The 12,559-nt window shown below is 38.3% G+C and overlaps 1 protein-coding gene across 3 annotated transcripts in view; it reads right to left on the reverse strand.

Annotated features, from left to right (window-relative positions):
• LOC136033505 (WD repeat-containing protein WRAP73-like) overlaps nucleotides 1–12,559 on the reverse strand; it is an 85,375-nt gene that overhangs the window by 16,508 nt on the left and 56,308 nt on the right. For all 3 annotated transcript variants that reach the window (XM_065714252.1, XM_065714260.1, XM_065714255.1), the window contains one exon: nucleotides 7,169–7,292. In XM_065714252.1, coding sequence (XP_065570324.1) covers nucleotides 7,169–7,292 — 124 coding nt within the window. The remainder of the gene's footprint in view (nucleotides 1–7,168; nucleotides 7,293–12,559) is intronic.

Raw genomic sequence — 12,559 nt, forward strand, 5'->3', positions numbered from 1 at the left:
AAAGTTCAGAAGCGAAAAACTAACACTGCAACACATAAACAATTCGACACCGATAAGCTGAAAGATCCTGACATCCGCAAAAACTTCTGCATATCTCTACATAACGGATTTGAAGCGTTAAATCTGCTCGACGAAACCAATGACTTTGATGTTGAGAATACATGGACCTCAGTCAAGAGTGTGTACCATGACGTTGCGAAGGCCATCCTTGGCTTCAAGAAAAGAAAGAAAGAAGAATGGATATCGGATGACACCTGGAAATATATCAGTAAACGCAAGGAGACCCGAACGCTTATCCTGAATACGTCGAGCCCAGAGCAAAAAGCCTAATTACAGCTCCGCTACAAAGAAGAGGATAAAGCGGTGAAAAGAAGTGCCAGGAAAGACAAAAGAAATGCCATTGAGAGAAAAGCAGCGCTTGCAAAAGAAGCTGCAAAGAAAGGAGACTCAAAAATGGTTTATCGACTAACAAACGAGATAGTTGGAAAGAAAACAAATCGTACATCCCTTGTAAAAGATGAAAATGGAGACGTTATTTCGGATCCACAGAAAGCTGACGAGAGATGGGCCTCACATTTCGAGAAGGTCTTAAATAGGCCCAGACCTGATGATCCGGAAACAGTACCGGATACGCCATTTTTACAAATTGACGTAAGTGCTGACCCACCCAGCACGGAAGAAGTGACGACAGCTGTGAAAAAGCTGAAAAATGGACGTGCACCTGGAGTCGATGGGATCACGGCAGAGATGCTGAAAGCGTCCCTTCGAGCCTGCATATTCGTATGGACTGCTCTTCTAGTGGCCATCTGGAACAACGAAAAAGTCCCAAAAGATTGGACCAGAGGTATACTGGTCAAACTCTTCAAGAAAGGCGATGCACAAATTTGTGACAATTGGAGGGGCATCAATTTGACGTCTGTGCCTAGTAAAATACTAGCCTCAGTAATACTACAACGCCTAAGAGCAGCCCTAGACTCACATCTCAGGGAAGAGCAACATGGGTTCCGACCTGGTAGGTCTTGCTCTGATCTTATTTTCATTCTTAGACTGATGGTGGAAGAGTCCAGATAATGGAACAAAAAGCTGTACCTGCTCTTCATTGATTTTGAAAAGGCGTTCGATTCTGTTGACCGAGACACTTTATGGAAGATTTTGAAATATTACGGAGTACCTGATAAACTAGTCAAAATGATAATCGCACTATATGAGGATAGTGAATGCTGTGTACGCACAGAAAATGGGGACACGCGTTTCTTCAAGATAATGTCTGGCGTCAAACAAGGGTGTGTCCTATCCCCGTTTCTGTTTGTCATTGTAATGGACTATATTCTACGGCAGTCTTCAGGCATTGGAGTGAAGATTAGCAGCCGACAGATCTCTGATCTGGACTTCGCAGATGACGTTGTTCTTCTTGAAGAAGCGAAACTGCAACTGCAGCTACTACTCGACGCCATAGACGAAAAGGCCGAGAAAATGGGACTTGCAGTAAATGTCAGTAAAACAAAGAGTACGGCCACATCTGACTCCCCACTCATATTATAATGCAAAAATAAAACTATTGAGCAGGTCAAGGAATTTAAATATCTCGGGAGTTGGATCGAATACGATGGTGAAATAGCCAACGAAATCAAGAGGAAAATTGGACAAGCGACATCGGCTTGTAGCAAGTTGAAACCAGTCTGGCGCAGTAGTAAATACTCTATGCGCTTGAAGCTCCGCCTCCTGAATAGCAATGTGATGTCCATCCTCCTCTATGCTAGTGAATGCTGGAAACTAAACACCCAGCTAGAGAAACGTGTCCTAGCCTTTGAAAACATGTGCCTTAGGAGAATCCTGAACATATCGTGGCAGGAAAAGGTCACCAACATAGAAGTTCGCCGACGTACCGGTCAGCCATTAGTTACTGACCTTCTGAAACGTAGGAGATGGACATACCTTGGCCACGTCCTCCGTATGCCAGAGGATCGAATCCCGAATACAGTATATGATTGGCGTCCCGAGGGGAGGCGAAAAAGAGGTCGACCAAGACACACCTTACGACGACAGTACGACCGAGACCTGAGAAATGCGGAGTTGTCTCTTCAACCATAGTGGGAGGACGTCACGGCTGCAGCTCAGCTCCGAGATGTCTGGCGAGGTTTCGTAGACGCCCTATGCGCCACCCCTGGCTCTGGAGGATCTAAGGTCTAAGGTAAGGTATAAACAGGTGGGACACAGGGACACAACTACAATGGCACGTAACTAATATGGCGCGTAACAACTTACGCGCGCGGAGGGGGGCTTGGGGGGGGGGGGGTGCAAAGCGCCCCCACCAACTAGGTGTTATTGTGGAGTTTCGTATAACTAGATAAGCGGCAGAAATAATTAAACTACTCAAAAATGAAGGTGAAGAACGAAGAAATATACGGCTAAAAGATATGTCACAGCGAGAACAAGGGAGTATGGGGTTGAAAGATAAGTCGAGTGAGAATTTCTGGCAATCGCAAGAAAGTGAGCATCAAAACGAGTCGAAAATGGAGTGAAAAACAAAGAATTTCGCTGTTAGAAGACAAGCGACAATAAAAATCAGAAAGAGTCAAAAATGAAAGTGAAGAAGAAATAAATATTACGGTAGTAGAACAACGCCATCGCAACCTTCGACGCCAACAAATTGTGGCACGAAACCCAGTACAAACCTAAAAATATGCCATAAATTATGGCAACAGTCGATTAAAAGTTATTGGGATCCTAGAACGCTCTACGTGTCACTGGGGAGCACTTCATTTTTCCGACGAAAGAGTAGCTAACAAAGCTGACTCATATGGAGGTTGCTACTCACAACGAGAATTAATATATACAAGCCTACCAAATGCCAAGTACCAGGACCCGGTTTCAAAATCGGCTACATAGTTTTTTTCTTAACTGGCCTATTGACATTTCTGGCCACTAAAACAATCTGAGAAGGTCACAGGTTTAAGGAAGAATTTGTATTTCTCTCATGGCGGCTGTATCGAACCTATGGTGTCGCAAAGACATCAAGAAGAGACTCATATTTTCTGTGGTTACAAGATAATTGACAATGAGAATCGGTATATACAAGCCTGTCGCGTAGCCATGCCGGGACCCGGTCTTGAAATCGGCCACATAGTAATTTTTCTTCTTAAGATTGGCCGATCTACTGGCCACAGAACGATCTAAATAGGTCACAACTTAAAGAAAGAATTTGTCTTTTTCCCAAGGTCGCTATACCAAACCTGTGGTGACGTCATGACATGAAGAAAAGGCTCAAATTGTCTGCGGGTTAGAAGACAAGCGACAACGAGAATCCATATATAGAAGCCTGATTTTTTTCCCTTTACCTTTTTCATACACTTTTGAGCTGTGATACAGTTGAATTTATATTCTCTAAGAAATATAATATAATATATATATATATATATATATATATATATATATATATATATATATATATATATATATATATATATATATATATATATATATATATATATATATATATATATATATATATATATATATATATATATTTATGTTAAAAGTAGAATAGCTAAAGCTCAGGGTGTTTTTTCACAGTTAAAAAAAAGTTTGGAAGAATAGAAAGATAAGCCTACAAACCAAGATTAGAATATTGGAAGCTACAGTGATGACAGTGGTCAAATATGGCTCTGAAGCATGGGCGCTCCGAAAAGCAGATGAAAATTTACTAGATGTTTTCCAGAGAAATTGCCTACGGATTGTTCTGGGTACCCGGCTGACTGACCGTATTTCAAACAGTAGGTTGTACGAAAAGTGTGGTTCAATCCCGCTTTCTGGGGCTATAATGAAAGAAAGGTTGAGATGGCTAGGCCACGTTCTACGGATGAAGGATGACAGATTACCGAAGATTGTCCTTTTTGGCTAACCGTCTGGGGCTACACGGAAAGCAGGTCGTCCTTGTCTGGGTTGGGAGGATGTCATAAATAAAGATTTAAAGGAAATGGGAACTTCCTAGGAGGGTGTAAAGAGGGAGGCTTTAAATAGATTAGGTTGGAGGAGGAGCGTGCGTAGCTGTGTTGGCCTCAGGCGGCTTGGTACTGCAGTGAGTTATTAGTAGTAGTAGTAGTATGTATATACATACGGGATTTACAGACATATAATATATATACGAAACAGTGCAAAACAAAAAGTTTAAAATAACTAAAAAAAGCAATAGATAATTTTCAAAGCAGGAAAACCAGAAAAAGGAAAGGACTGTAACTGAACATGATATCGCAAGTATGTATAGTCGGGATAACCCGAGGCTAGTGTATCTAGTGTATAATGTTCTTAATAGTAAAATACAGCATCTTTTGGTTAACAAGAAGAAAATAAAATCCCACATTTACAATTTTAAGGTTTTTATCCACTCTTACATCAGATTTGTATCTCACATCTCAGTAGAATGTCATAAAGAATGTATTACTCCTTTTTCTTGGAAAGGAAATCCTTTAACAGAAAAAATTAATAAACCAGGTCATATCAAAATGGAAAATTGATTCCGTCTTGGGGCTTAATTTAAATGCAACTAGTTTTCGTTTTCTATTCAAAACAAAGTCAAACCACTAGATTAAGTTTGTGAAACTTTCGTATGGAAACTTTTCTTGGATTTTTGAGTTTAATAAATTATTCTTTATGTTCCACTTCCTTTCAATTTACAATTGAAACAAAAATCAGAGGCAAAGCTACATCGTTGCCTATAGTAAAGGCCGTAAGACTTCTATTTTTTTTTTCCCCAAGAGGTACTTCATATGGAAGGGGTGGTCGCAAAAGCTTCGGACGAGATTCCTTCGACTGGAAATCGATAGTTCTAGTGTCGTTTAAGAGTCAAGAGTAATAGGAGATAAATTAGCCCACCACCCACCTTCTTTTCACCAAATGCATCCGATCAAAATACTGAGGTTGTCATCATATTCAAATTGTCTAAAAATTGGTAAAAAAAAAAGGAAAAAAACTCCGCATTCAACACGACCCCTAAGAGGGCAGAGGCAAGAATTGCAAGTCATGCCCCAGGGGCATATAGCATTCTTATGGAATGACAGTTCGTATAAACTTTGGGGGCTCGTATGAACTTCGGTCATTTTTATTGGAAAATGAAACTTCTAGTTCAATTTTAAAGAGTCAAAAGTGACCGGAGGAAAAGTAGCCCCCTCCTTACCCTCTTTCCCTTAAATGCATTCAATCCAAATTTTGAAATTGGTATTTTATTCAAAATGATCTAAAGATCATATAACAATGCCTCTGCGGTGAATACATCCCCAAAGACCCGGGGCGAGGGTTTTAATCTATTACCCGAGGGCATATAACCTTTTTATTGAAAGAGTAGTCATACAAACTTTGAAGAAGGCTCATTTGATTGGAAATGGTAAGTTTTAGTCCCTTTTTAAGAGCCAAAAGTGACCAAAGGGCAACAAGTCCCCTCCCCCCAACTCCCCACCTTCTTTTCACCAAATGCATCCAGTAAAAATTTTGAGAAAGTTAATTTGTTCAAAATAGTACTAAGATCGTAAAACAGTGCCTTCGGGATTTAAACAACCCCTAAAGACCAGGGAAAATGATTGTAACTTATGCCTCAGGGCATGCAAGGTTCTTATGAAAGGGCTGACCGCATAAAGTTTGAAAGAGGTTCATTTAATTGGAAATTGAAAGTCCTAGTTCCACTTTATAGCGTCGAAATTAATCAGAGGGCAATTAGCCCTCTACGTCTTCTTTTCTCTAAATATATCCGAGCAAAATTTTTAGATAGCCACCTTGCTCAAAATAGTCCAAAGATCATGTAACAATGCCTCAAGGGTTGACACTTCATCCCCCCAGAGCCCCGGGGCAAGAGTTGTAAGTTACACCCCGAGAACATATTAGGTTTTTAGGTAAGGGGTGGTCGTATAGAATTTTGAAGAAACTCATTTGATTGGAAATCACATGCCCCCACAGCCCTCTGGGCAAGGATTGTTAATTATCCAATGTGTCTATTTTATAACATGCAGATTTTTTCATTGAGAAAATGAAAAATGTTTGATCATGTGTAGGTTCGAAAAAACTAACGGTATTAAGGTGAAATTTCACGGGATATTGAGGGGTATGGTGAGCTAAATAAAAAGATATTATCTCCATTTAAGTTATCAAAAACGAAAATCTGAAATATATTAGGAGCAGATAATGGTATTAACTTGAAACTCTCAGGGCCACTGCTAGTACTGCTGGGGATGCAGATGCCACTAGTTGCAACTGCAACAGTGACTACTTCCGACTGCGACTAAGACTGCGACTACTTGAAACTGGTACTGCATTAAGTTTCAGATAATGTTAGGGGATATTGAACAAAACAAAAACATACTATGTGCATGCTGATAGTCAAAAGGAAGCATCAGCAATATCTTAGGAATGACTGAGGGTATTAAATTGAAATTTTCAGAGTATGCTGAACAGTGCTTGAACTTTCAGGGAATACTTAAGGTCATTTTAAACTAAATAAAAAGACACTATATGCACCCATGTTATTAACAGAGTATATCAGCTATATCTTAGGGGCGACTAACGGTCAGAATATTCAATCAACAAATATATATTATATGAATAAACATTCCTGTAATAAATATATAATGAACGTATGGTCAAAGATTGGCATTTTTTACTTTTTATATTGCTTGCAAAAAACTGAAAAGAATAATTCCCTGTATGGGGAGATGGTGCCATAATCTTCTTCTTCTTAAGAGTTATCTTTCTAGTTTAGTTCTATTTTCTCTTGTTATTTATGTATTATGTAGGATAACTATTTAGTTTTTTGGTCGTTTTGTTAATTTCGTTTGCTTTTTCTTTTCTCGATTGGGTTATCTTTGTGGGTTAATAATAAATGTTGAACAAAATGAATGGAAAATATGAGCGGCTGGCTATACTGTGTTTGTAAATATTTCTAGTTATCAATGCAGCTTTACTTCAACTGCTCTACTGATCTGTTAATCTATTTATTATAATGTTTTTCTTTGTTGTATTAGCTTTGTTGTGCCTGTCATTGTTGAGTTACGTGTACTTTTGCTTTGTATATTAATTTTTTTCTCTGTACTCCACTGTTTATACTTTTGTATGTTTGTGGGTAATAAATATTATTATTATTATTATTAATATTGGTAAAACTCAAACCATGTAAAGTACTTACATTGAAGGACACATTCAAGGTTTAAAACCTCCCTATATACAACAATATTAACTGAATCGTCGATACATTGAAGAATTGGAGCCTTTCCCAATACCCGAAGTGTCGGAACATTGATTATCTGAATCTAAAAAGAAAGAGGAAGCAATTTAATATGCAGACAAAAACTTAAGAGGCAAAAAAGAAAAGAATATATATATATATATATATATATATATATATATATATATATATATATATATATATATATATATATATATATATATATATATATATATATATATATATATATATATATATATATATATATTTATATATATATAATGCTATTTGCCTTTTTCATACACTTTTGAGCTGTGATACAATTGATCTTATATTCTCTAAAGGAACAAGAGTGTCCTAAGGCGGTCGAGAAATGGGGATTCTAAGATAAGATTGCTTTACTTGTGAATGACATAGAGAAGTCAAAGCTTGATACTTCTGTGCCAAAAAGCTTTCTTTTTATTTGCAGGAAAACCATTGTCACCATATATGCTAAAGATCTCCTTACCTCCACTGACGACTTTCGAGGACAATTATACCATCAAAAGCGAGAGCTTAAATATTTGCCGGTATCTAGCGCTACCTTTGGGTGCCATGCTTTGTGCGTTTACCTCCAGTTAGACATTTTTCTTTCCAAGCGAACCGACGAAATCCACAGTTTTTAGATCCCCTAAAGTTTGGCTGGAATTTTCAGGATGGTTATGTTAGGCCAGTTATGCACACCCTTACGGCATTCCCAGATAGTGTGGATCCTTCGTACTGCCCGTGCAAACGGTGTACTGAAAATTTCTCATGTACGGGGAGTAGACCGTCTGATTTACTATTTGTTTTGGCTGCGATAGGGAGTGTTTGAATGCCTTTTTTGTACTCTAAAATTGATTTTTCTACTTCTGTCATTTTTAAAGATACTTCTTTCTACAATTTAGTCTCTGGTGGAGAAATTTGAGATGCTGAGCTAGTATATTTCAAACTTTGTTCGTTAATAAGTGCATGACATGAAATAGCTAGCAGTTGCTGTTAGAAGTAGTTCTAGTATATCTTTCCTTTAATCGTCAAATACTTGAATATTAGAGCATATTATTTTAACAAATGAAAAAAAAAAAAATCAAATTACAAGTTTCAAGGTCATGAGCATAGTGGGGCACTTGTAATCAGTGAAGCCGATTAACACAGACTGTGTGGTCATTGGTGAGAGCAATTTTCAACATTTCCTTAAAAATAAATAAGGATTCTTTAGGAACATAAAACGTGATTTTTCCAAATGTAGACGACTAACATACCCGGGCGAGTATATAATCCTCAATCGGCACTATCGATCACCTAAATTTCATTGGCAAACCTTCCGCTGCTCACCGATTACATTATTAGTCATATTTTCGGCAAGTACCTTCCTGATTAATAACCTCTTTACCTTCCTTTACACCCAGTATAACAGACTAGGGCTTTTTTCAAGCCTATTGTTGCAATTGAACTCTCAAAATTAAGTAAGTAAATATGACGGCATTAGACCCACAAGGTCCAAACCGGAGGTGGTGATTTCCGTTTCGTGGCCTTTCACCCAGGAGGTGCAGTGGGTGTTTGAGAAAAACACCCTTTTTAAACTCTCAAAACCTCTAAAAACCATTCATTTTGCTAGGATTTTCATCTAGGTCAATCAAGCCATCAGCATAATATAAGACCCGAGGCACACTATGTGTTTTTCAACCGAGCGTTTCTTAGAGGGATAGTATTGCGACGTACACATTGAAAAGATATAACGCTCAGTAAATGAATAAATTAATAAAAAAAAAATACCGATGGCAGAAATATAGCCGTCCATTGTCATTACAATAAACGAACGGCAAGATGAACAATTGTCTGTTTTAACGCCTACGCCGATATCGTGACCTTTGAAGCTAATTAGAGGCTCGAGGTTCTTTATCGCTGACGACTGCTGGTGAGAATGTGATTACAGGGGGTATATCATAAAAGAATTTAAAGTTATAATTTCTCTTCCTTGGTGGGGAGAGAGCAATTGTAAAAAAAAAAACAACAAAAAACAAAGATTATTTGATTAGGAAGTGCCCAGAAGTTCACGGAAGTTTGAAGTGTCAGAGGGCTGGGCCCAAATTAGCCGCTGTCTTCAAACTTACACAAATCAAAGCCTACCTATTATAAACAAAAAAAATAAGTGCTAATCTAACTTATGTGTCCTAGACTATATACTTTTTTAACAAAATTTGAATTCATGCACATTAAGAAAATGTGTAACTATTGGTTTTCAGTATAGCTTCTGCTTATAGAGTAAAATGGCTTCTAGTTATAGTCAGTAAACCAAACCTTTGCTTTAGATTGATGTTGTTTCTATTTTTATTTTATATTTAGGAATCCAAACCTACATAAAAAAAAATCACAAGTACAGCCGCCAAACCATTTAGTCAGAGCGCCAGATTCTGTATCTTGCTTATTTCGATTAGTACCCATGCCGGAAGGTACAAAAATGTTAAGGGTGGATCCCATGGTAGTCGACCATGCTGAAAACGAATATCGTAGGGCGCATGTTCGCCGTCGGGGCGTTTCTGAAATATAGGCCAAAAACACCAAATTTGGCCTATAATGGGGTTCAATGATTCTAATTTTTTTTCTACAAATAAGATTGGTCAAATCCAGCGTACTCTTACATCAATAGAAAGAAGAGACTTGGGGCTACACGAACATGATTTTTGTTTGTAAAAAAAATAAAAAATAGTACACGTTTTACTGCAGTTTTAAAAAAAGTCAGATTTTTGTCAACAAATTTCTAACAGAAAAGCTAAAAACTCGAAATTTTTTCAAGATAATTTTTTTTTTATATTAAAAAAGAAAGCCCGTTTAATTCCGAACACATTAAGCTAAGAAAAAAAAGTAAATTATTATATCTGGGGGGTCTGCAACTTTTTTAGCGAGTGTACCCGATAATATGAATTTTGTTTAGTAACCTGCTACCTAGCGGGATGTTGATTGATAAGCTAAGCAGAAGAAATTGATAAACAGAAGATCAAAAAGAAAAGTGAGTCAGGTAGGCCAAGATAAAAAAAAAAAAAGTTACTTCAGGTTGATTCAACATGTGATTCTGAGTCAAATACTGATTTGCTGATGGATGATAATGAAGAATATGACACAAACTTGGAAGATCAAAAAACAATTTTTAAAGAAATAGAGTTTTTAAAGGCACTTTTGGTGTTGTAAAGTTGGCTGAAAAATGAGCGTAAATTTTTTTTTGCAGAAGTAAGAGACTTAATGAAAGTAATTTACAAAATTAAATATCACAAGAAACTAGGTGATACTAATTTAGATTTATAAGGACTGATAAAAAGGCATGTTACATTGATCAATCAGATTTAGCATTGGAACTTCCAGTTCTAGTGAAAATGCTTGTCAAATGGGACATCTGTGATTTGAAATTGATTTGCCAATATTTAATCTAATATCTTGCTTTTCCTTCATGAAGCACCAAACAACCATGCAACAGTCGAAAAATCTCTGCGAACGTTCACGGCAATAAGTAAAGCTGTCGGATGTGACGATACGGTTTTCATGCAAGATCTCTTCATTTATCAGCTAGCACAGGGAGTGAAAAGTAAATACCAAGATGACTTCGAAAACGTAATCCTACGGATGGGAGACTTCCACCTCCTGCTCAACTAACTAAAGGCAGTTGGTAAGATAATGGACAGCTCTGGACTCAAAGAGATTATAGTGCAGGCAAAGCTGCTGCTACCTGGTACACACGAAAAGGTATTTCAAGGGAACGGCTACTACCAAGATATCAATGCCTACTGCATACTGTACGAGGTCTTGCTAGCCCTCTACTAGGAGTCCTTGGAAGAGTATTACTTCGAAGCAAAAGAAGACTTATCCCGTCTGGACCAGCTGGGTAGTGCCATTGAGCTATTCAGGATTTCATTGGCAAACGGTGCTAACGCGCGAATTGCACTTCAGAAGGCAAACGATACCTTAATCACTTTGGATCCCATAATGAATGCCTACAAAACCCTTCGAAATGCGTCACCCACGTTTGCTTTCTGGCGGTAGTTCTTGGAAATACTTGAAATAGCGATGCAATTCAATCATGCTGAACGAGACTGTGACTGGGAGTCTCATTTGACAGCAACTTCTCGGATGCTGCCATACTTGGTGGTGGCTGACCATCCTCAGCATACAAGATGTCTTATACAGTACCTATATGACATTCGAAGTTTACCACAAACCTTTCCTGATGTACACAGAAGGCTCATGAAAGGATACTTCGCAGTGAAGAGAACGCACACCAGGTTTACGGCCACCTGTTCCGATCAGATACTGGAATGTACAGTGAACAAGGATGCAAAGACGAAGGCCGGAATAATAGGAGAACAAATGGATGAGAGACAGACTGAAGCTTGGATTCTTACCTTACTGATTTCCGCTGCCATCAGCAATGGTTTCCTGCAAGTAGTTAACGTATCCACAGAGACATTGAAATATCACGAAGACAATCAGTCGACGATGACGCGATTACAACTTTCACGAGATAGAGTTCGAGACATTTTCACTACATGTGGCAATCCGTTCAGCAGAGTGGACTTCGACCTAGTGGATATTGTGACGTCAGAAGTTGCGGACGATGAGAAGATTGTTTCTGATATTACTTGCGTAGCCACAAAAGGAAAAGAGGTGGTTGAGAACTTTCTGTGCAACAGGAAAGAAGATGTGAAAAAGGTTGTACTCCGAACTTTCCCTTCAGAGAGAAAACCTCAGAAAGTGAATGGTGTCCCTAAAACCGATCTCCTGAGCTCTGAAGTAACAGCTTTGAAGAGAATCATTACTGCTCAGTTGAGCTACGGCGAAGAAAAGGAGAAAGCCGTTGCAAAGATCCACACAAAAGAGATTCTTCCTTTCCCTTCATCCATTTTTGAACATCTTCCGCAACAAACAACCAAGAAATCCTCTGGCTGAAAAATGAGGGCGGGGAACAAAGCTGTGCTGTTGAACTGGCTAAGAAAAATATGAGGACTTTCAGCTTGGCCGGCCACTTTGAAATCCGAAGAAACAACATCAGCTACAGTACACACCATTGACCTAATGTCCAAGATAAGGCCATATCGGCCTGCCAGCTTTGAAACAGTCAAATCCTTCGCGGAAAGATTGCTTCTATTTATTTATTTATTTATTAATACCAAAAACGGTAAGTTTTCAAGCTAGTCGCAAAGCAAGCTTGTCGCATAATTCAGCGATGTCTATCATTGCTGAATTATCTTCCAGTGGGTATTCCTGAAGTCAATATTGTCGCACATCGGTACAACGGGCTGTTTGGGAAGCTCACGGACACCGGAGAATTGATCTCCTTGAAAT

The sequence above is a fragment of the Artemia franciscana genome, chromosome 1 (assembly GCF_032884065.1).
Source record: "Artemia franciscana chromosome 1, ASM3288406v1, whole genome shotgun sequence".
Taxonomy (NCBI): Eukaryota; Metazoa; Arthropoda; class Branchiopoda; order Anostraca; family Artemiidae; genus Artemia; species Artemia franciscana.